This window comes from Pseudophryne corroboree, chromosome 2 (genome assembly GCF_028390025.1).
Source record: "Pseudophryne corroboree isolate aPseCor3 chromosome 2, aPseCor3.hap2, whole genome shotgun sequence".
In the NCBI taxonomy this organism is placed as follows: domain Eukaryota; kingdom Metazoa; phylum Chordata; class Amphibia; order Anura; family Myobatrachidae; genus Pseudophryne; species Pseudophryne corroboree.
In genome coordinates, this window is record NC_086445.1 from 150388835 (window position 1) to 150414633 (window position 25799).

The 25799-nt window shown below is 52.2% G+C and overlaps 1 protein-coding gene across 3 annotated transcripts in view; it reads right to left on the bottom strand.

Moving 5' to 3' along the window:
- CCDC169 (coiled-coil domain containing 169) overlaps window positions 1-25799 on the bottom strand; it is a 356256-nt gene that overhangs the window by 190429 nt on the left and 140028 nt on the right. For all 3 annotated transcript variants that reach the window (XM_063951832.1, XM_063951831.1, XM_063951833.1), the window contains one exon: window positions 21878-21976. In XM_063951832.1, the coding sequence (XP_063807902.1) occupies window positions 21878-21976 (99 nt within the window). The remainder of the gene's footprint in view (window positions 1-21877; window positions 21977-25799) is intronic.

Sequence of the window (25799 nt, forward strand, 5' to 3'; positions counted from 1 at the left end):
TCAGATTTATCTAATCTACGGTTAATCAGATGCATACTGTCACGTAACTCTCTCACCCATGCAGGCTCTTGATGTGCCTGTAGCGCCACCACATTACAACTCTGTGTCCCTAAAATGGCTTCCTCCGGGGAAGAACTCCCTGCCTCAGACATGCCTCACACGTGTACAGCACACCAACAGACACACTGGGACTTATTTTGGGGACAGACCCACAGTAAAATCTGTCAGAGGGACACAAGATATGAGCAGCTAGTTCACAATCCCAGCGCGAGTATTTCCTGTGAACACAGTATGTCCACAGCCTAACAGCGCTTTTTTAATAGTAATACACACTATCAAATGCACCACAATCGCTTTGTGCCTCCCTTAATAGCACTCTGTACTTGTCAGAAGTGGAGGAGAGGACCAGCGTATTCTCTGCAGCCTGAGGAGAGAGAGAAAATGGCACTGAGTAGTGTGCTGGCTGCCTGAGGAAGAAGCTCTGCCCCCGCCATGGCACGTCCTTACACTCACATATACACTGTAATATTTATACTGACGGGGGTAGGGCTGCGCCAGCGGCAACTTATGCCCCCTGTAAGCCAGCTTGAGGTATTTTTATTGCTGCCCAGGGCACATCCCCCCCCCCCGCACCCTGTAGTGCCTGTGTGTGTGGGCAGCAACCTCAGCCGTCACTTACTTGATAGAAGATCATTCTTCTTATACTCACCTGTCTTCTGACTTCTGGCTCTGTGAGGGGGGTGACGGCGTGCTGTGGGAGTGAGCATCTAGACACGGCTAGCGTTCAGTACCCTTCAGGAGCTAATGGTGTCCTGTCAGCCAGAAGCAGAGCCATGAAACTCTGAGGAAGTTGGTTCTGCTTCTGCCCCCTCAGTCCCACGAAGCAGGAAGTCTGATGCCAGCAGATCTCCCAGAAAATAAAAAACCTAACATAAGTCTTTATCAGAGAAACTCAGTAGAGCTCCTCAGAGTGCATACAGTCGACCTGGGCAGATTTCTACAACTGAAGTCTGGAGGAGGGTCATAGAGGGAGGAGCCAGTTCGCACCCAATGAAAAGTCTTTAGAGTGCCCATGTCTCCTGCGGATCCCGTCTATACCCCATGGTCTTGATGTCATCCCCAGCATCCTCTAGGACGTATGAAAAAATAAGATTTTAAACCTACCAGTAAATCTTTTTCTCGTAGTCCGCAGAGGATGCTGGGGACTCCGTAAGGACCATGGGATAGACGGGCTCCGCAGGAGACATGGGCACTTTAAGAAAGACTTTAGGTCTGGGTGTGCACTGGCTCCTCCCTTTATGCCCCTCCTCTAGACCTCAGTTAGAGAAACTGTGCCCAGAGGAGACGGACAATAAGAGGAAAGGATTTTTGTTAATCCAAGGGCAAGATTCATACCAGCCACACCAATCACACAGTATAACTTGTGTATCTATTAAACAGTTAACAGTATGAAAAAACAACGTAGCATCAGTCCAACCTAATGAAACTATAACATAACCCTTATGTAAGCAAAACTATATACAAGTCTCGCAGAAGTAGTCCGCACTTGGGACGGGCGCCCAGCATCCTCTACGGACTACGAGAAAAAGATTTACCGGTAGGTTTAAAATCTTATTTTCTCTAACGTCCTAGAGGATGCTGGGGACTCCGTAAGGACCATGCGGATTATACCAAAGCTGCTAAACGGGCGGGAGAGTGCGGATGACTCTGCAGCACCGAATGAGCAAACCTTAGGTCCTCCTCAGCCAGGGTATCAAACTTATAGAACTTTGCAAAGGTGTTTGAACCCGACCAAGTAGCAGCTCGGCATAGTTGTAGTGCCGAGACCCCTCGGGCAGCCGCCCAAGACGAGCCCACCTTCTTAGTGGAATGGGCCTAGACCGATTTTGGTAACGGCAATACAGCCGAAAAATGCGCCTGCTGAATCATGTTACAGATCCAGTGAACAATAGTCTGCTTCGAAGCAGGGGCGCCAACCTTGTTGGCTGCATATAGGACAAACAGTGCTTCTGTTTTCCTGACTCTAGCCGTTCTGGCCACATAAATTTTCAAAGCCCTGACTACATCAAGGGACTCGGAATCCTCCAAATCTCGTGTAGCCACAGGCACCACAATAGGTTGGTTCATATGAAAAGATGACACCACCTTAGGCAAGAATTGAGGACGGGTCCGCAATTCCGCCCTATCCATATGGAAAACCAGATAGGGGCTTTTATGAGACAAAGCCGCCAATTCCGACACCTGCCTAGCCGAAGCCAAGGCTAATAACATGACCACCTTCCAAGTGAGATATTTTAACTCCACCGTTTGAAGTGGTTCAAACCAGTGCGACTTAAGGAAACTCAACACCACGTTAAGGTCCCAAGGCGCCACCGGAGGAATAAAAGGAGGCTGAATATGCAGTACTCCCTTCACAAAAGTCTGTACTTCTGGGAGAGTAGCCAATTCTTTTTGAAAGAAAATGGATAAGGCCGAAATCTGAACCTTAATGGAGCCTAATTTTAGGCCCAAATTCACTCCCGTCTGTAGGAAGTGAAGGAAACGGCCCAGATGGAATTCTTCTGTAGGAGCATTCCTGGCCTCACACCAAGAAACATATTTTCGCCATATCCTATGATAATGTTTCGCTGTCATGTCTTTCCTAACCTTTATCAGCGTAGGAATGACCTCATCCGGAATTCACTTTTCCGCTAGGATCCGGCGTTCAACCGCCATGCCGTCAAACGCAGCCGCGGTAAGTCTTGGAACAGACATGGCCCCTGTTGTAACAGGTCCTGTCTTAGAGGAAGAGGCCACGGATCTTCTGTGAGCATTTCCAGCAGATCCGGATACCAGGTCCTTCGTGGCCAATCTGGAACAATGAGAATTGTTCTCACTCCTCTTTTTCTTATTATTCTCAACACCTTGGGTATGAGAGGAAGAGGAGGAAACACATAGACCGACTGGAACACCCACGGTGTCACTAGGGCGTCTACTGCTACCGCCTGAGGTTCTTTTGATCTGGCGCAATACCTCTGTAGCTTTTTGTTGAGGCGGGACGCCATCATGTCTATCTGGGGCAGTCCCCACTGACTTGCAATCTGTGTGAAGACTTCCCGATGAAGTACCCACTCCCCTGGATGCAGGTCGTGTCTGCTGAGGAAGTCTGCTTCCCAGTTGTCCACTCCCGGAATGAACACTGATGACAGTGCGCTTACATGATTTTCCGCCCAGCGAAGAATCCTGGTGGCTTCCGCCATTGCCACTCTGCTCCTTGTGCCGCCTTGGCGGTTTACATGAGCCACTGCGGTGATGTTGTCTGACTCGATCAGAACTGGTTGGTCGTGAAGTAAGTTCTCCGCTTGACGTAGGGCGTTGTATATGGCCCTCAGTTCTAGGATGTTGATGTGAAGACAAGTCTCTTGACTTGTCCAAAGTCCTTGGAAGTTTCTTCCCTGTGTGACTGCTCCCCACCCTCTGAGGCTCGCATCCGTGGTCACCAGGATCCAATCCTGAATGCCGAACCTGCGGCCTTCCAAAAGGTGAGCACTCTGCAGCCACCACAGGAGAGATACCCTGGCCCTGGGTGACAGGGTGATCAGCTGATGAATTTGTAGATGTGACCCGGACCACTTGTCCAATAGGTCCCATTGGAAAGTCCTTGCATGGAACCTGCCGAAGGGAATGGTTTCGTATGTTGCCACCATCTTTCCCAGGACTTGAGTGCAATGATGCACAGACACTTGTTTTGGTTTCAATAGGTTCTTGACTAGAGTCACGAGTTCCTGAGCTTTTTCTATCGGAAGAAAAACCCTTTTCTGGATTGTGTCCAGAATCATGCCCAAGAAGGTCAGACGAGTCGTAGGAACCAGCTGTGACTTCGGGATATTGAGAATCCAGCCGTGTTGCTGTAACACCTTCAATGAAAGTGACACGCTGTTCAGCAACTTCTCTCGTGATCTCGCTTTTATGAGGAGATCGTCCAAGTATGGGATAATTGTGACACCCTGCTTGCGCAGGAGCACCATCATTTCCGCCATTACCTTGGTGAAAATCCTCGGGGCCGTGGAAAGCCCAAACGGCAACGTCTGAAATTGGTAATGACAATCCTGTACCGCAAATCTCAGGTACGCCTGGTGAGGTGGATAAATGGGGACATGAAGGTATGCATCCTTTATGCCCAGAGATACCATAAAATCCCCCCCCCCCCTTCCAGGCTGGCGATGACCGCTCTGAGCTATTCCATCTTGAACTTGAACTGTTTTAAGTATAGGTTCAGGGATTTTAAATTCAATATGGGTCTGACCGAACCGTCCGGTTTCGGAACTGCAAACAGGGTTGAGTAGTATCCCTTCCCTCTCTGAAGCAGGGGAACTTCGACCACCACTTCTTGAAGACACAATTTGTGAATAGCATTTAACACTATCTCCCTTTCTAGGGGAGAAGTCGGTAGAGCCGATTTGAAAAACCGGCGAGGAGGCACCTCTTCGAATTCCAGCTTGTATCCCTGAGAAACAATTTCTATAGCCCAGGGATCCACCTGTGAGTGAACCCAGATGTGGCTGAAAAGTCAAAGACGTGCTCCCACTGGGGCAGACTCCCTCAGCGGAGCCCCAGCGTCATGCGGTGGATTTTGCAGAGGCCGGGGAGGACTTCTGTTCCTGGGAACTAGCTGTGCTGTGCAGCTTTTTACATCTGCCCTTACCTCTGGCAAGAAAGGACGATCCACGTACTCTTTTGCTTTTATTTGAACGAAAGGACTGCATTTGATAATGTGGCGCTTTCTTAGGTTGTGAGGGAACATAAAGCAAAAAATTTGATTTACCTGCCGTAGCTGTGGAGACCAGGTCCGAGAGCCCTTCCCCAAACAATTCCTCACCCTTGTAAGGTAAGACCTCTGTGGCCGGACCACCCACCAGCCACATGGTTAATGGCGGCCCCGGCACTGAAGGGGATAACCCTTAGTGCCCGGTGCCATTATAGGGACACTGGGCGCTTGGCGACAATTTTTAATGTGGTGGGCGCTAGGCGCCGTGTGTTTGATATGTTTTAGAGAAATGTATTTTAAGGTAAATTGCACTTACTTGGTTGTGTGTCCCAGGAGGGGGGAATCCATGGCTGTGCAGGCTGATGGATTCTCCCAGACCTTTTCCCCAAAAACGGAATACTTTCCCTTCCAGCCTCACTCTTGAAAGGGGCATTGGAAGAGAGAGGAGAAGCTCAGCTTTGAAACAAGCTGAGTGGTTTTCTGGAGCTCCATGGAGATCACCCGTAGTGGCCAGGAAACCTTGACTGGGGATCTAGGCTGCCCAGCTCTGGAGCCCAAATCCAGGCTGCAGGCAGTGGGCTAGGTCCCGGGCAGATTTCTGGAAGTCAGTTTAGGCGGGAAAACTTCCCCCAGCCTAGACTGAACGGCATCGGGGCGTATCCTGATCCTCCAGGATGGGACAGGCAAAGGAGAACGACCACTACCCACTGTCCATAGGGAACAATGTTAGCTGTGCATGTGACCAAGGCATGCACAGCCCATAGGTAAACATTGATTGGTTGTACACCACAGGGCGGGCTTACCCCCTGTGGTAATGTGTATTGGAGTAAGATAAAAAGAGGGCAGTTGCCCCATGAAAATTGTATTGTACCATCTTCATTCTGCTGGAACATCTTGCTGTATGCTGTTGCCCCTAGCAATAGGGAAGAGTTTTTTTTAAGGCTATTATTGAGCAAATAAACATCTCATCTGCCTCAAGAAGATTGCTTCATCTTGTGACCTACAGGGTTATGCCAAACATAGCCCCATCCTCCGGCTGTCCAGGGAAGCACCTAACGTCTCCAAGTGCCGCCTTCCGCCAGCTACCGGTAGAGGCCTAGCAAGTGGCTAGTGGGGATTCGTCAACACCACACAGGTGTGGTAAGGCAGTGCGTCGGCACATACAGAGCAGAACCGTGGTTCCAAACGCCACGGCAGGTTAGGAGTTTGGTGGTGGCAGCATAAACCCGCCCACAGCAGTGGGTGGAGTCAGTAACAGGCGGTTACTGACGGTAAGCGGGAATCCCCTATGAGGCCAGGTCCCGTGTGACCTGACCCTCCATTCTGTGCACAGGAGACGGGACGCAAAAGCGGTGAGTGCTTTCGTACGGAACCGTCCTGTAACAGAAATTGGTGACATAGCGGTGGGATAATCCCAGGCGGCTTTTCATCACCCGATTGGAGAAGCCGAGTTACTCAGGGGAGGAGTAACTGCAGCGCAGGAGAACGCACAAGATGGCGGAATTCAGCGGAATGTCCAAGGATGATCTGGAGATCGTGTGCCAGGAGAAGGGTGTGGATATCCCTTTCAACGCGTCCAGAAGCGTCATGAAGGCGGCGCTTATGAGCGTGGAGGAGTCCCATCGGGCGGAGGTGGAAAGCACTGACGGCGTCAGCATAGCAGAGGACGGCCCAACAGTGGACCTTCGTAAGGAATCGGTGAGACCCACAAGCCCCGCCCTCTCTCACAGCAGCAATGTTTCCCAGCAATAACTAGCAGGGCCAGGATCCCAACGTCCATGGGGGGGCGGCCCGGATACCCTAGCAGATCGGCTAGCGGAATTGGGGGAAAGGGCAACGGAGCAAGAACGCATGCTTGTCATTCGGATGTGGAATGCGGAACGGGCACCACAGGCCGTGGTACCCCGGGAGCCGTTGTCAGCTGTTGTACACAGATCAGGACGCATTCAGTTTGCCAAGTTTGCAGACAGTGATGGGGACATTGATGGACATTTACAAGTTTTTGAAAGGACTTACCCAAGTCGGAGTGGGTGAGACACTTTGTGCCCACTCTGCATGGAGAGGCCTTGGAGGCCTATCGAAGAGTGGCCACGGAGGACTGTGGGGACTACGACGAAGTCTCACGGGCCCTCCTCCAGCGATTCTTCATCACTCCAGAGTCTTACAGGAAGAAGTTCAGAGACTTGCCCAAGAATCCTAGCAGCACCCATGAGCAGTTCGCCACCCAGCTGCGGCAGTATGTGGTGAAGTGGGTGAAGGATTCTTAAGCCACTACATGGGACGCACTGATCGACCTGATCTGCAGGGAGCAGTTCTATCGCAGGTGCGCCCCAGAAGTGAAGGAGTGGGTGCTAGACCGGGAGCCACCCAGCTTAAAGATGGCTGCCCAGTTAGCAGACAAGTATGTGGCAATTCGGCCACAGGGACAGAAGCGCCCAGCCAGCAGCCAGCTCCAAAAGACTGTACCACCAAGGGGGCCCCCCTCTTCAGCTCAACACCCCCAAAGACAAGCATCTTCCAACCCGGGTGCTCTTGGCCAGCAACCGCACCGCAGCGTCCCTGCAACTGATCAGAGATCATCGGTGCCACGACTGGAGAAGAAGTGCTACGGCTGTGGGAAAATCGGACATCTGAGGATGAACTGTCCTGCATCCCAAGCACCCCAGACTCGTGCCCCAAAGCCGAGTGCTGGAGCCCGGCTCGCTTGTCTGACGAGAGGAGAGGAGCCTACAGAGACTGTTCCCCCTCCAGTCAGTCCGATGGAGTGTGGCGAGAAACAGGTGCACTCTGCGGAGAGAGTCACCTGCATGGCCAAACAGCCCCTACACAATATGTGGAGGCACCTGCAGCCGGTCCACGTGGGACCCCTGCAGGGAGAAGGCCTAAGAAACTCTGGGGCCTCAATCACTGTGGTGAGCCCCCACCTTATAGATCCTGCTGCAGTATTGCAGGGTCGCACTGCCAAGGTCACCCTGGCAGATGGAATGGAGAAAGCGGTTCCCATGGCAAGAGTCTACCTGGACTGGGGAGCTGGACCAGAGTTGCGAGAAGTTGCCGTCATGGATGGTCTCCCAACTGATGTGGTCCTAGGAAATGATCTGGGTGGTGGGATCGTCACTACGTTTGTTGGCGCCATTCCCCGGAGTCAAGTTCCACAACCACTGTTGTCATCAGCTGCTCCAGCACAGCCCAGCCCAGAGGTAAAGACTACAGCTGCTAGACAACTGCCAGCACAGCCAACCACAGCTTCAGCCAGCCCAGAGGAAAAGATTACAGCGGCTAGATCAGCACATCGACCCCGCATGCCTTTTGCCTCTGGTATGCCTACGTCCACTAGCAACGCAGAGGCTGTTGGTTCCAGCTCGTTTGATCCTGTGGGGGTGCCCAATGATGCTCCTGACCCAAGTGGTTTGCCAACTCCGGCGGTGAGTATGAGAAACCACACTGACTTTTCCATGACTGACCCCTAACTGACTGACCCTATTAGTCCCCACCTAGATCCCCCTGTAGTGTGTCCCAAATTTAGGAGAGATTGAGGGCGGCAGGCAGGAGTTTAGGGAGGCTCAACCCTCTGACCCATCCCTGAAAGGCATGAGGCGCCACTCTGGCAGCGAGCTTGACAGGGTTGGGGCAGGAAGTTTGACCTGGCGGGAAGGGTTAAGGTACAGGGTAAACAGGAAAGTGGGAGGGGATAGACCAGATAGGGAATGTGTCCAACTGGTCCCCCCAGGGAATTTTCCTGCGCAACCGGTGTCGGTTGCCAGCCAAACCCCTTTGGACAGTAACCCTGAGATAGACCGTACCCTGAAGTGCCTGACACAGTGCTTACCCTGGTCTGGAATGTCGGATGACGCCCAGACCAACTGTAAGGCTGGTGCCATGCGTTGGCAGCTGGGGCACTCCAGCGGTTGTGTTGTCTCTGGGCCTCTGCCCATAGGGGAACCCTTGCAGCAAGTTGCTGTGGACATAGCAGGTCCCCTGCCTGTGCGCAGTAGATCGGGGAAGACACGCAGCCTCCCTGTAGTGGATGCCACACAGGATCCAGAGGCTGGTGGTCTGGACGCCATCACTGTGGCACAGGTAGCGGACGAGGAAGAAGGAGTAGGCCTAGGTGACAGGGTAGGTTTCCCGAGTCATAGGTCGACAGAGGAGGATGGGAGGGCTGGTCTGACAGTTAGGGCAGACAGTTGCCAGATAGGTATGACGGAGGTGCAGTGCCTGGGGCACCATGTGGGAGGAGACAGGGGTAGGCCCAAACCAGAGGGGGTGGAGGCAACCAGAGGCTGTCCCCGGCCCACATCACCTAGACCGGTACTGACCTTAGAACCTGTAAGGCCCTACGGACACGTTGTCATTGACTTTAGTCCTGTAGTGAACCCCCTTACCAAGATGGCTAGGAAGGGCATTCCCAAGTCAGTGGACTTTGCACCCGCTTGCGAGTTGGCATTCCAGTCATTGAAGGAGGCTCTGGTACCCGCTCCAGTGCTGATGGCGCACATTTTTGACCAGGACTGTGTGTTACGAACTACTGCGCCACTGCACGGACTGGGAGCAGTACCGAGCCAGAAAGAGCCATATGGGCAGGAGCACCCTGTGGCCTGTTTGAGCAGAAAACTGCTATGGTGGGAGGTGGGATATGCCACAATTGGGACACCGTGGGTGGCACTTGTGTGTAACTGGCCCCCCACCGTGGTGACTTACCACCCACCTGTTAGGTGGCTACAACCTACCTTGGGGAAATTGGACAGACTTTTGTGGTGGAGCCTTGAACTTGGACTTCAGGTGGACTTTTTGAACATTGTGCACCCACGAAGAGAGGCCCACTGCACTATGGATGAACTGTCTAGGCCGGAGCCTACACCCCCTAGGTAGCGTCCCCTTCAACACAAGGGACTGCGGGACCAGGAGCCATATCGTTGGGACATGACACCCTGGTTTCCCGCTTGAATTGGTGGGGGGGGGGGGGGAGTGTGGCCGGACCACCCACCAGCCACATGGTCAATGGCGGCCCCGGCACTGAAGGGGTTAACCCTCAGTGCCCGGCGCCATTATAGGGACACTGGGCGCTTGGCGACAATTTTAAATGTGGCGGGCGCTAGGCGCCGTGTGTTTGATATGTTTTAGAGAAATTTATTTTAAGGTAAATTGCACTTACTTGGTTGTGTGTCCCAGGAGGGGGGAATCCATGGCTGTGCAGGCTGATGGATTCTCCCAGACCTTTTCCCCAAAAACGGAATACTTTCCCTTCCAGCCTCACTCTTGAAAGGGGCATTGGAAGAGAGAGGAGAAGCTCAGCTTTGAAACAAGCTGAGTGGTTTTCTGGAGCTCCATGGAGATCACCCGTAGTGGCCAGGAAACCTTGACCGGGGATCTAGGCTGCCCAGCTCTGGAGCCCAAATCCAGGCTGCAGGCAGTGGGCTAGGTCCCGGGCAGGTTTCTGGAAGTCAGTTTAGGCGGGAAAACTTCCCCCAGCCTAGACTGAACGGCACCGGGGCGTATCCTAATCCTCCAGGATGGGACAGGCAAAGGAGAACGACCACTCCCCACTGTCCATAGGGAACAATGTTAGCTGTGCATGTGACCAAGGCATGCACAGCCCATGGGTAAACATTGATTGGTTGTACACCACAGGGCGGGCTTACCCCCTGTGGTAATGTGTATTGGAGTAAGATAAAAGGAGGGCAGTTGCCCCATGAAAATTGTATTGTACCATCTTCATTCTGCTGGAACATCTTGCTGTATGCTGTTGCCCCTAGCAATAGGGAAGAGTCTTTTTTAAGGCTATTATTGAGCAAATAAACATCTCATCTGCCTCAAGAAGATTGCTTCATCTTGTGACCTACAGGGTTATGCCAAACATAGCCCCGTCCTCCGGCTGTCCAGGGAAGCACCTAACGTCTCCAAGTGCCGCCTTCCGCCAGCTACCGGTAGAGGCCTAGCAAGTGGCTAGTGGGGATTCGTCAACACCACACAGGTGTGGTAAGGCAGTGCGTCGGCACATACAGAGCAGAACCGTGGTTCCAAACGCCACGGCAGGTTAGGAGTTTGGTGGTGGCAGCATAAACCCGCCCACAGCACAGTGGGTGGAGTCAGTAACAGGCGGTTACTGACGGTAAGCGGGAATCCCCTATGTGGCCAGGTCCCGTGTGACCTGACCCTCCATTCGCACTCACCGCTTTTGCGTCCCGTCTCCTGTGCACAACCTCCATATGTCTTTTTGATTCGGCATCACCTGTCCACTGCCGGGTCCAGAGGACTCGTCTAGCAGAAATTGACATTGCGTTTATTCTGGAACCCAGTAAACTAATGTCTCTCTGAGCATCTCTCATATATAAGACAGCATCCTTTATATGGCCTAGGGTCAATAAAATGGTATCCTTATCTAGGGTCTCAATTTCCGCTGATAAGGAATCTGTCCATGCTGCTACAGCGCTACAAACCCAGGCCGACGCAATTGCCGGTCTGAGTAATGTACCAGAATGTGTGTCAATGGATTTCAAGGTAACCTCCTGCTTGCAGTCAGCAGGATCCTTGAGGGTAGACGTATCTTGGGGTGGCAGCGCTATCTTTTTTGACAAGCGTGTCAACGCTTTGTCCACCTTAGGGGAGGATTCCCAACGTATCCTGTCCGTTGGCGGGAAAGGATACGCCATAAGAATCCTTTTGGGAATCTGCAGTTTTTTGTCTGGAGATTCCCACGCTTTTTCACATAATTCGTTCAACTCATGTGAGGAGGGAAAAGTTACCTCAGGCTTCTTTCCCTTATACATGTGATACATGTGTACCCTCGTGTCAGGGACAGGGGGCTCCTCTGTGATATGCAACACTTCTTTTATTGCAATAATCATATATCGAATACATTTAGCCACTTTTGGCTGTAACTTTGCATCATCGTAGTCGACACTGGAGTCCGAATCCGTGTCGGTATCTGTGTCTCCTATCTGGGATAGTGGGCGCTTCGGAGACCCTGAAGGTCCCGGCGACATAGGGACAGGCATGGGTTCACTCCCTGACTGTTCCTTAGCTTCAGCTTTGTCTAATCTTTTGTGCAATAAGTTCACACTAGCACTTAAAACATTCCACATATCCATCCAGTCAGGTGTCGGCACCTCCGACGGAGACCTCACATTCATACGCTCCCCCTCCTCCCTAGGTGAGCCTTCTACCTCAGACATGTCGACACACGCGTACCGACACACCACACACACAGGGAACCTCTTATCCGAAGACAGTTTCCCCACCAGGCCCTTTGGAGAGACAGAGAGAGAGTATGTCAGCACACACCCCAGCGCTATATGAAAGAAAGAAGTAGGCTGCGCTGTCAGAGGAAAGAACAATGTCAATCACTGAATGTGTAATTTTTAAAACAATTTATTAAAAAGCAATAACTCATTAAGTTCCATATGCCGCTATGCGTTTCCTATCTCCGCACTGCATGAGGTATTCACCATTTATGGGACATTGCATTAACCCTCTAGCGGCATATGGAACTTTTTCATGGACTCTCTAAATTACCATCTAAAAGGGACTTTCCATAGTGGATTATAACTGGACGTATTATTCATGGGCAAAATGTGGAACGGATCCTATAGGATATAAACCATCAGTCCTGTACCAATACCTTGGGTAAACTCCATCTTTTGCATATAATTGGTAAAATCCATTTTTTGCATATATTTGGCATTTTATCTTGCACAGAATACTGTTTTTTTTAATGAGTTATTGCTTTTTAATAAATTGTTTTAAAAATTACACATTCAGTGATTGACATTGTTCTTTCCTCTGACAGCGCAGCCTCCTTCTTTCTTGCAGTTTTCCTCTAGGGAGTGACTTCCCCGTAATATTGGCTGCTGCTTAGCCAAGCAACTCGCCTCACAGCGCCTGAATACCTTTGGGTATTTTTTACCTTATTTTTGCACCAGCGCTATATGACCCTGGAAAAAAAACACTAACTAGCGAATTCAATTGAAATCGATAACGTCTTAAGACCCGTTAATTTGCGGTCACGAGATCATTTTTCCGGGTGAAAAGTTATCGGTATATTCATTTACGTGTTTATCGGGTGATATGTGTATTTTAGTTTTTGCTTTCGCCCGTAACCGATTTTCAATGGTTAAAGATAGGTTTATCGCGGAATGATATTCAATTTTTCGCAACCGATTTTTTTCGGTCGTTTAGACAGGTACTTATCGCCATTTTACTTCACCTACTGCTGAGTAGGTGAAATATATTTTAAAGGGTTTTTTTTTGCTGCAAAAAGGCAATAGTTTAGTTGTTTTATTTTTTTAAAAGAGTGCCCAATGTTTTTTTTTTATTATTTATCTTTTTTTATATTTTTAAAAGCATTTTTAAATATTTTTTTTGGTTACTGTAATATTAATCCCCATGATGCAATGCAAAAGTCCCCAGGATGCATTGCTCCAGTTCTGACAGGAATCTGTCACTCCTCTCTTGGAACTTCAAGGAGAAACACAGCAATTGTGCAGTCTGCTGTTGGATACGTTTTTTTGCGGTTAGTTTGCGGATTTATTACTTGACAACTTTTTAGCTCTGTCTACAATCATGGAGCCATTCACTGATACAGTTTGGATGTTCATGATCCAGGCTGCTGTTGTGACACAGGAGGACAGGACAGGTGAGGAAGGTGATCAGTCAATTGCTCCAGGTGGTGAGGTAGAGCGCGTTTCAATTCCACGCCCACGCCCACGTAACTATCGTTGTAGGCGTGTGCTGGCAGACTTCTCCGAGAAGGATGTGATTAAGAACTTTCGCTTATCCTCTCGTTCAATCCATATGCTGTATGACTTGATGGAGCCGGACCTTGAACCACGGGTGCCCACTAATCACGCAGTCAGTGGTATATCTAAACTGCTGGCTGCATTACATTATTTTGCGTCTGGCACTTTCCAGCCAGTTTTGTCCCAAACAGTCGGTTTTTCACAGCCCACATTGTCGCGTATTTTAACTCAGGTCTGTACGGCTTTCCGTAAATTAACGACCCAGTTTATTCATTTTCCAAGCACTGTCAGCGAATGGAGGGAGGTCAAATTGGATTTTTTTGAGAAATCACGCTTTCCCAATGTTCTGGGCGCGATAGATTGCACTCATGTGGCGATCGCACCACCAAGGCAAATGGAAGAGTGTTTTCGTAATAGAAAATCTTTCCATTCCTTGAATGTTCAGATGGTGTGTGATGCCAAATTGAAAATAACCAATCTTTTTGTGGGCTTCCCTGGGTCGGCCCACGATTCCTTTATTTTGAGCCAGTCATCCGTGTTCCGTGATTTTGAAGATTGCAACATGCCAGATGGGTGGCTGTTGGGTGAGTTTTTTTTTTTAAATCTGATTTTTACATTTTTTAATTGTGGTTTATTATTTATTTATTTTTTCACCCATTTATTTCTTAAAGGTGATGGTGGATACCCTAACAAGAGTTGGCTTCTTACCCCATTGTCCAATCCCGATAGTGATGCTGAGCATATGTACCAAAAAGCGCAAATTACATCGAGGGGTGTAATTGAAAGGACCTTCGGTGTGCTTAAATCCCGGTTTCGCTGTTTAGACAGGTCCGGGGGTACGCTGTTATATTCTCCGGATAAAGTTTGCAATATAGTTAATGCTTGTTGCATTTTACATAACATTTGTGTTGCAAACTGATATCCGGAGAATATAGATCCAGGTGTTTGGCCGGATTCGGACATTTGCACAGCATCACTTGAGGGTATGAATGATGGAGGTGATACTCGTCAAACACTAATAGATGGATTCTTCACTGGTGAGTTTTTTTTAATTGCCTTTCAATTTGTTTGTGCTTGTTAGATACTGATCATACTAATTTTTTTTTTTTTTTTTATTGCAGAAGAATGTGCTTGAGATTTTCATCTGAGTTTGGCCCTTGTTGTTTAAAATATGGCCATTTGGTTTTACTTGTTTGCTGTTTGAAGCGCATTTTGTTTATTTTTCAATTTACTAGTTGGAGGCTTTTTTATAAAATGTATATCCCATCAGGTATGAAATTTGTATATTAGTTATGATGTGAATGAAGTTGCTATTTCAATTATGTTAAGTTTGTGTTTTTGTTTTTTTTAAATATAATTTTTGCTGCTACCTTGACTCCATGAGAGGCGTCTCCTTTGTGCCCACACATACCTGTCCCTGGCTCCTGTGATCCATCCTTCCCTGCAGTGTGAGTGGAGGGATGGTGGGTGTGGGTGCTTGTGAGTGGAGGGATGGCGGGGTGGATGAATGTGTGTGAAGGGGTGGGTGCATGTGAGTGGAGGGATGGGTGCATGTGAGTGGAGGGATGGTGGGTGTGGGTGCATGTGAGTGGAGGGATGGTGGGTGTGGGTGCATGTGAGTAGAGGGATGTTGGGTGTGAGTGCTTGTGAGTGGAGGGATGGTGGGGTGGGTGAATGTGTGTGAAGGGGTGGGTGCATGTGAGTGGATGGATGGGTGCATGTGAGTGGAGGGATGGTGGGTGTGGGTGCTTGTGAGTGGAGGGATGGTGGGGTGGGTGAATGTGTGTGAAGGGGTGGGTGCATGTGAGTGGAGGGATGGTGGGGTGGGTGAATGTGTGTGAAGGGGTGGGTGCATGTGAGTGGAGGGATGGTGAGGTGGGTGCATGTGTGTGGAGGGGTGGGTGCATGTGTGTGGAGGGGTGGGTGCATGTGTGTGGAGGGGTGGGTGCATGTGTGTGGGGGGGTGGGGATGGATGGATGGATATGGTGGAGTGGTGGAGGAGTTTGTGAACCACTGGTTTTTAAAAAAAAATACCTGTGTCTGTTGATGATGCATAGACTCTGAAGTCTGTCTTGGCTCAGGCTGCCACTCCTCATCACTACCAGGATTTGAAGACACTGGAGAAGGGTTTGGCCTCTGTCTCTTTTCACGTGACATTCTTCTAAACGCTGTTTTTAAAAACAGAAGTAAACATGCAGCAGTACATTGAACATGATAGAACATGCAGCACTAAGGACGGGCGGGTGGGGGTCGGGGCCCCCGGGGGCCACATGGCACAGAGGGGATAACGGGGGGGGGGGGGGGGCCATGTGGCCACATGGCAAGCTCAGACAGGCGGGTGGGGGTCGGGGCCCCCGGGGGCCACATGGCACAGAGGTGATAACGGGGGGGGGGGGGGCCCATGTGGCCACATGGCAAGCTCAGACAGGTGGGTGGGGGTCGGGGCCCCCGGGGGCCACATGGCACAGGGGGGATAACGGGGGGCCCATGTGGCCACATGGCAAGCGCGGATGGGCGGGTGGGGGTCGGGGCCCCCGGGGGCCACATGGCACAGGGGGGATAACGGGGGGCCCATGTGGCCACATGGCAAGCTCAGACAGGTGGGTAGGGGTCTGGGCCCCCGGGGACCACATGGCACAGGGGGGATAACGGGGGGCCCATGTGGCCACATGGCAAGCTCGGATGGGCGGGTGGGGGTTGGAGCCCCCGGGGGCCACATGGCACAGGGGGGATAACGGGGGGGCCCATGTGGCCACATGGCAAGCGTGGATGGGCGGGTGGGGGTCGGGGGCCACATGGCACAGGGGGGATAACGGGGGGGCCCATGTGGCCACATGGCAAGCTCAGACAGGTGGGTGGGGGTCGGGGCCCCCGGGGGCCACATGGCACAGGGGGGATAACGGGGGGCCCATGTGGCCACATGGCAAGCTCGGATGGGCAGGTGGGGGTCGGGGCCCCCGGGGGCCACATGGCACAGGGGGGATAACGGGGGGCCCATGTGGCCACATGGCAAGCGCGGATGGGCGGGTGGGGGTCGGGGCCCCCGGGGGCCACATGGCACAGGGGGGATAACGGGGGGCCCATGTGGCCACATGGCAAGCTCGGGTGGGGGTCGGGGCCCCCGGGGGCCACATGGCACAGGGGGGATAACAGGGGGACCATGTGGCCACATGGCAAGCTCGGATGGGCGGGTGGGGGTCGGGGCCCCCGGGGGCCACATGGCACAGGGGGGATAACAGGGGGCCCATGTGGCCACATGGCAAGCTCGGGTGGAGGTCGGGGCCCCCGGGGGCCACATGGCACAGGGGGGATAACGGGGGGACCATGTGGCCACATGGCAAGCTCGGATGGGCGGGTGGGGGTCGGGGCCCCCGGGGGCCACATGGCACAGGGGGGATAACGGGGGGCCCATGTGGCCACATGGCAAGCACGGATGGGCGGGTGGGGGTCGGGGCCCCCAGGGGCCACATGGCACAGGGGGGATAACGGGGGGCCCATGTGGCCACATGGCAAGCACGGATGGGCGGGTGGGGGTCGGGGCCCCCGGGGGCCACATGGCACAGGGGGGATAACGGGGGGGCCATGTGGCCACATGGCAAGCGTGGATGGGCGGGTGGGGATCGGGGGCCACATGGCACAGGGGGGATAACGGGGGGGGCCCATGTGGCCACATGGCAAGCTCAGACAGGTGGGTGGGGGTCGGGCCCCCCCGGGGGCCACAAGGCACAGGGGGGATAACGGGGGGCCCATGTGGCCACATGGCAGGCTCGGATGGGCAGGTGGGGGTCGGGGCCCCCGGGGGCCACATGGCACAGGGGGGATAACAGGGGGCCCATGTGGCCACATGGCAAGTGCGGATGGGCGGGTGGGGGTCGGGGCCCCCGGGGGCCACATGGCACAGAGGGGATAACGGGGGGCCCATGTGGCCACATGGCAAGCGCGGATGGGCGGGTGGGGGTCGGGGCCCCCGGGGGCCACATGGCACAGGGGGGATAACGGGGGGCCCATGTGGCCACATGGCAATCGTGGATGGGCGGGTGGGGATCGGGGGCCACATGGCACAGGGGGGATAACGGGGGGGCCCATGTGGCCACATGGCAAGCTCAGACAGGTGGGTGGGGGTCAAGGCCCCCGGGGGCCACATGGCACAGGGGGGATAATGGGGGGGCCCATGTGGCCACATGGCAAGCGTGGATGGGCGGGTGGGGATCGGGGGCCACATGGCACAGGAGGGATAACGGGGGGGCCCATGTGGCCACATGGCAAGCTCAGACAGGTGGGTGGGGGTCGGGCCCCCCCGGGGGCCACATGGCACAGGGGGGATAACGGGGGGGCCCATGTGGCCACATGGCAAGCTCGGATGGGCAGGTGGGGGTCGGGACCCCCGGGGGCCACATGGCACAGGGGGGATAACGGGGGGGGCCCATGTGGCCACATGGCAAGCGTGGATGGGCGGGTGGGGATCGGGGGCCACATGGCACAGGGGGGATAACGGGGGGCCCCATGTGGCCACATGGCAAGCTCAGACAGGTGGGTGGGGGTCGGGGCCCCCGGGGGCCACATGGCACAGGGGGGATAACGGGGGGCCCATGTGGCCACATGGCAAGGCAGGTGGGGGTCGGGGCCCCCGGGGGCCACATGGCACAGGGGGGATAACGGGGGGCCCATGTGGCCACATGGCAAGCGTGGATGGGCGGGTGGGGGTTGGGGCCCCCGGGGGCCACATGGCACAGGGGGGATAACGGGGGGCCCATGTGGCCACATGGCAAGCTCGGATGGGCGGGGTGGGGGTCGGGGCCCCCGGGGGCCACATGGCACAGGGGGGATAACGGGGGGCCCATGTGGCCACATGGCAAGCTCGGATGGGCGGGTGGGGGTCGGGGCCCCCAGGGGCCACATGGCACAGGGGGGATAACGGTGGGCCCATGTGGCCACATGGCAAGCGCGGATGGGCGGGTGGGGGTCGGGGCCCCCGGGGGCCACATGGCACAGGGGGGATAACAGGGGGGCCCATGTGGCCACATGGCAAGCTCGGGTGGGGGTTGGGGCCCCCGGGGGCCACATGGCACAGAGGGGATAACGGGGGGGCCCATGTGGCCACATGGCAAGCTCGGATGGGCGGGTGGGGGTCGGGGCCCCCAGGGGCCACATGGCACAGGGGGGATAACAAGGGGCCCATGTGGCCACATGGCAAGCGCGGATGGGCGGGTGGGGGTCGGGGCCCCCGGGGGCCACATGGCACAGGGGGGATAACGGGGGGGGCCCATGTGGCCACATGGCAAGCGTGGATGGGCGGGTGGGGATCGGGGGCCACATGGCACAGGGGGGATAACGGGGGGGCCCATGTGGCCACATGGCAAGCTCAGACAGGTGGGTGGGGGTCGGGGCCCCCGGGGGCCACATGGTACAGGGGGGATAACGGGGGGCCCATGTGGCCACATGGCAGGTTCGGATGGGCAGGTGGACGGACAACACAGATTTATGCAATTTACCAAAACCAGTCCAAACATGCAAGAAAAATATGCTTCTTCTTGGCTGCTGGCTTCTTGCTGCTGGCTTCTTGGCTGCTGGCTTCTTGGCTGCTGGCTTCTTGGCTGCTGGCTTCTTGGCACTGCAGTACTTCCACATATAACATACATATATGCTATGCACCGTGGAGGCTGAACTGCGGCGGGAAAAACAGCCTTTTATATAGTAATATATGGCACCACCCCATATACGGCCGATTGGACAGTTAACGGATGAAGGGGGCGTTAAGTCGTTGCTAATTGGATACCTGCGCAAAGACGAAACCGAAAGTAATACTTATCGACCGAATGCACCGAAAACACATTTCACCCGAAAACGTGTGGCGCAGTTCGATAAATTGAATATGGCCCTAAATGTTTATCCAGTAGCGCTGTTTATACTTTATATCCGCCAAATTTGTGCCCCCCCTCTTAAAACCCCTCTATCACCGTGTATTAGCAGGGGAGAGTCCGAGAAGCTTCCTCTCAGCGCTGTGCTGTGGAGAAAAATGGCGCTGGTGAGTGCTGAGGGAGAAGCCCCGCCCCCTCAGCGGCGGGCTTCTGTCCCGCTCAAAATTCCTGAAAACTGGCGGGGGCTCTGTTATATACATGTACAGTGCCCATCTGTACATGTATATACTTATTTTGCCAATGGAGAGGTTTTATTGCTGCCCAGGGCGCCCCCCCTGCGCACTGCACCCTTACAGTGACTGCGGTGTGTGAGGTGTATGGGAGCAATGGCGCACAGCTTTACTGCTGTGTGTTACCTCAGTGAAGATCATGAAGTCTTCTGCCGCCTCTGAAGTCTTCTTCTCATACTCACCCGGCTTCTATCTTCCGGCTCTGCGAGGAGGACGGCGGCGCGGCTCTGGGACGGACGGCGAGGGTGAGACCTGCGTACCCATCCCTCTGGAGCTAATGGTGTACAGAAGCCTAAGAAACAGAGCCTTGAAACTCACAGAAGTAGGTCTGTTTCTCTCTCCTCAGTCCCTCGATGCAGGGAGTCTGTTGCCAGCAGGCTCCCTGAAAATAAAAAACCTAACAAATATACTTTCTGACAGGAAGCTCAGGAGAGCTCCCTGTAGTGCACCCATCTCCTCTGGGCACAGTATCAAACTGAGGTCTAGAGGAGGGGCATAGAGGGAGGAGCCAGTGCACACCCAGACCTAAAGTCTTTCTTAAAGTGCCCATGTCTCCTGCGGAGTCTGTCTATCCCATGGTCCTTACGGAGTCCCCAGCATCCTCTAGGACGTTAGAGAAATTATCTTTATCAAATATATAGATATTATAACTGAAGTATGTCACTTTTATTTCCTATCACTACACTGTTTTACTTTTGGCTTTATTTCACAGTGTTTAATTGGACCATGTGGAATTACAAAATGTTTTCTCAAATAAATATTGGATTATAGTAACATATTATAATTATTTCCTGAATTCACACTTGGAAACTTCCCTGCTCTTTAGTGCAGTTAATTGGTTTGGGTGGTGACACCTCCCAGAGGAACTGGGAATGCATTTGATTTGTCTGACCAATATATGGAAGGAATTAGAATCTGTGGGGTTGGTATATTGGCCCTCATTCCGAGTTGTTCGCTCGCAAGGCGATTTTAGCAGAGTTACACACGCTAAGCCGCTGCCTACTGGGAGTGAATCTTAGCTTCTTAAAATTGCGAACGATGTATTCGCAATATTGCGATTACAAACTACTTAGCAGTTTCAGAGTAGCTTCAGACTTACTCGGCATCTGCGATCAGTTCAGTGCTTGTCGTTCCTGGTTTGACGTCACAAACACACCCAGCGTTCGCCCAGACACTCCCCCGTTTCTCCGGCCACTCCTGCGTTTTTTCCGGAAACGGTAGCGTTTTTATCCACACGCCCATAAAACGCCGTGTTTCCGCCCAGTAACACCCATTTCCTGTCAATCACACTACGATCGCCGGAGCGAAGAAAAAGCCGTGAGTAAAAATACTATCCTCATTGTTAAATTACTTGGCGCAGTCGCAGTGCGAATATTGCGCATGCGTACTAAGCGGAATTTCACTGCGATGCGATGAAAATTACCGAGCGAACGACTCGGAATGAGGGCCATTGTAAATTTGTTTTAGTAACATATTAAGGGGTTTACTCAATTAGGGTCGAAAACTGGCGTCTGTCGAAAAGACGGCAGTTTTCGACTTTTTAAGGTTGAATAGTGATTCGACCTTTTCAGTCCCATCAGTTTTTATTCAACAAGTTGTGGAATTCGACTTGTCGAATAGTTTGTGAATCTTTGGTATAGCTGCCAATTCACGTACTTTTGAATGAAACGGGGCCAAATCGAATTTGGCCCCGTTTCATTCAAAAGTACGTGAACCGACCATCTCAGTCCGACATAAAAAAATGTCGGACTGAGATGTGGGACCCAGAGGAGGAGGCGGGGGGGGGGGGGGGGGGGAGGGGGGGAGCCGCGGGGAGATAGGGGAAAGCCGCGGGCATACAGGGGAGAGAAGCGCTACAGCACAGCGCTGCAGGAGGATGTCTCACAGCCGCGCCGCTCACGGCAGCATCCACCCGGCTCCAGCAAGTGAGGTCACGCTTGCTGGAGCTGGGTGGACACTGCCGTGAGGTCGGGCGAATGTGAGACATCCTCCTGCAGCGCTACTGTAACACTGCTCTCCTCCGTCTGCCCGCGGCTGTCCCCGCTGGTCTCCCCACGGCTCCCCCCGCCCCTCTCCTCCTCTGGGTCCCTCATCTCAATTCGACTTTTTAAAAGTCGAATTGAGATGAGATTGAATAGGAGTTGTCGGATCCATTCCGACAAATGTATGTCGGAATGGATCCGACCCTAATTGAATATACCCCTAAAAGGAGAATGGAAAAAATAAACAAAATTCAAAAATACCTTCGCTTCTTGCTCCATTCGGAGTTCAAAGTCTTTTAACTGATTGTCCATCAAAGACTTTTCATCTTCTAATCGCTTGAGGTATTGGTTTAATGAACCCTGAAAGTACAATAAATGTAATTAGTTTATTAGCAATGTTACCACTGGGATCAGTTATGACCATGGTAGTATCTGTGAGGAGTTTGCATGTGTTTCCTACAGGTACTTCAGCTTCCCCCAAGAACCCAAAAACATTCTGGCAGGTAGATTCACTTTGGATGAAATCAACCCCAGTTTTTTAAACCGTAAACTCCTCTGTGGCAGGGACTGATGAGAATGATGAAACATTCACTATAAAGATACTTATATCAGACATCAACATTTATTCAAGTCGTTACTGTCTTTTTCTCTATGGTATCTACAAACATATAACAATTTGCCGTCGCTATACTGTTGAATGGAGATGGAAATTTGGCAGCTACTGTTAAAAATAAAAGATAAGAACACTTCTGTGGCTTATTGTTGTTTTCATATATTGGCAGGATGTGTACTGTCCAGTGGTACCTGACTGCTGGCAACAGCGGAGGTGAGAGCGCATTCTTCTGCGCATAAGATCTAGCACATGTGCATTGGGGTTGGCCAAGAGGCAAGACGTAGCACATTGGCACTAGAGTGATGCTCTATGGGACTTGCAGAGATCGCCAGAGGGGGAAGCTTTACTTTCCCCACCCCAGTAGCCGAGGGGTTAATACAGCTCAGCGTTATTGCTTCCTGCTTTGTGGCATGATAAGTGCTGTAATAATAAATCTTACCCGTGAGGCTGTGTAACTAAATGGTAATTGCAATGATGATAATAAATAATACTAACAATATTTATAAATAACAGATACTGTGAGGTTAATAAAAAGGACGATTACACAACAATTATTCCATATCAGTATTTGCTTGGTTCAAAAACATATTGGGGCAGATGTATTAAGCTTGGAGAAGGGATAAAGAAGTGATAAATCAGTGATAAGTTTAAGGTGATAACGCACCAGCCAATAGTTACGGATTTGAAAAAATAAGAATTTACTTACCGATAATTCTATTTCTCGTAGTCCGTAGTGGATGCTGGGGACTCCGTCAGGACCATGGGGAATAGCGGCTCCGCAGGAGACAGGGCACAAAATTAAAAGTTTGACCACTAGGTGGTGTGCACTGACTCCTCCCCCTATGACCGTCCTCCAAGCCTCAGTTAGGATACTGTGCCCGGACAAGCGTACACAATAAGGAAGGATTTTGAATCCCGGGTAAGACTCATACCAGCCACACCAATCACACTGTACAACTTGAGATCTGAACCCAGTTAACAGCATGATAACAGAGGAGCCTCTGAAAAGATGGCTTCCAACAATAATAACCCGATTTTTGTAACAATAACTATGTACAAGTATTGCAGACAATCCGCACTTGGGATGGGCGCCCAGCATCCACTACGGACTACGAGAAATAGAATTATCGGTAAGTAAATTCTTATTTTCTCTGACGTCCTAAGTGGATGCTGGGGACTCCGTCAGGACCATGGGGATTATACCAAAGCTCCCAAACGGGCGGGAGAGTGCGGATGACTCTGCAGCACCGAATGAGAGAACTCCAGGTCCTCCTTAGCCAGGGTATCAAATTTGTAGAATTTTACAAACGTGTTCTCCCCTGACCACTTAGCTGCTCGGCAGCGTTGTAATGCCGAGACCCCTCGGGCAGCCGCCCAAGGTGAGCCCACCTTCCTTGTGGAGTGAGCATTTACAGATTTTGGCTGTGGCAGACCTGCCACAGAATGCGCAAGTTGAATTGTGCTACAAATCCAACGAGCAATCGTCTGCTTAGACGCAGGAACACCCAGCTTGTTGGGTGCATACAGTATAAACAGCGAGTCAGCCTTTCTGACTCCAGCCGTCCTTTAAATATATATATATATTTTTAAGGCTCTGACAACGTCGAACAACTTGGAGTCCTCCAAGTCGCTAGAAGCCGCAGGCACCACAATAGGTTGGTTCAGGTGAAACGCTGATACCACCTTAGGGAGAAACTGAGGACGCGTCCGCAGTTCTGCCCTGTCCCAATGGAAAATCAGATATGGGCTTTTGTACGATAAAGCCGCCAATTCTTACACTCTCCTGGCCGAAGCCAGAGCCAGTAGCATGGTCACTTTCCATGTAAGATATTTCAAATCCACCGATTTGAGTGGCTCAAACCAATGGGATTTGAGAAATCCCAAAACTACATTGAGATCCCACGGTGCCACTGGAGGCACAACCGGGCTGTATATGTAGTACTCCTTTGACAAAAGCTTGGACTTCAGGAACTGAAGCCAATTCTTTCTGGAAGAAAATCGACAGGGCCGAAATTTGAACCTTAATGGACCCCAATTTGAGGCCCATAGACAATCCTGTTTGCAGGAAATGTAGGAATCGACCCAGTTGAAATTCCTCCGTCGGAGCCCTCTCCTTCAGGATCCGGCGTTCAACCGCCATGCCGTCAAACGCAGCCGCGGTAAGTCTAGAGGTAGAGTGCACGGATCCTCCGTGCGCATCTCTTGAAGTTCCGGGTACCAAGTCCTTCTTGGCCAATCCGGAGCCACGAGTATCGTTCTTACTCCCCTTCGCCTTATAATTCTCAGTACCTTGGGTATGAGAGGCAGAGGGGGGAACACATACATTGACTGGTACACCCATGGTGTTACCAATGCGTCCCCAGCTATTGCCTGAGGGTCTCTTGACCCGGCGCAATACCTGTCCAGTTTTTTGTTGAGGCGGGACGCCATCATGTCCACCTTTGGTTTTTCCCAACGGTTCACAATCATGTGGAAGACTTCTGGGTGAAGTCCCCACTCTCCCAGGTGGTGATCGTGTCTGCTGAGGAAGTCTGCTTCCCAGTTGTCCACTCCCGGAATGAACACTGCTGACAGTGCTATCACATGATTTTCTGCCCAGTGAAAAATCCTTGCAGCTTCTGCCATTGCCCTCCTGCTTCTTGTGTCGCCCTGTCTGTTTACGTGGGCGACTGCCGTGGTGTTGTCCTACTGGATCAACACCGGCTGACCCTGAAGCAGAGGTCTTGCCAGGCTTAGAGCATTGTAAATTGCCCTTAGCTCCAGTATATTTATGTGAAGTGAAGTCTCCAGGCTTGACCACACTCCCTGGAAATTTCTTCCCTGTGTGACTGCTCCCCAGCCTCTCAGGCTGGCATTCGTGGTCACCAGGACCCAGTCCTGAATGCCGAATCTGCGGCCCTCCAAAAAGGTGAGCACTCTGCAACCACCACAGAAGAGACCCCCTTGTCCTTGGAGACGGGGCTATCCGCTGATGCATCTGAAGATGCGATCCGGACCATTTGTCCAGCAGATCCCACTGAAAGGTTCTTGCGTGGAATCTGCCGAATGGAATCGCTTCGTAAGAAGCCATCATTTACCCAGGACTCTTGTGCATTGATGCACTGACACTTTTCTTGGTTTTAGGAGGTTCCTGACTAGCTCGGATAACTCCCTGGCTTTCTCCTCCGGGAGAAAAACCTTTTTCTGAACTGTGTCCAGAATCATCCCTAGGAACAGCAGACGTGTTGTCGGGATCAGCTGGGATTTTGGAATATTTAGAATCCACCCGTGCTGTTGTAGCACTACTTGGTATAGTGCTACTGCGACCTCTAACTGTTCTCTGGATCTTGCCCTTATCAGGAGAACGTTCAAGTAAGGGATAATTAATACGCCTTTTCTTTGAAGTAGAATCATCATTTCAGCCTTTACCTTGGTAAAGACCCGGGGTGCCGTGGACAATCCAAACGGCAACGTCTGAAACGGATAGTGACAGTTTTGTACCACGAACCTGAGGTACCCTTGGTGTGAAGGGCAAATTGGGACATGGAGGTAAGCATCCTTGATGTCCCAGGACACCATAAAGTCCCCTTC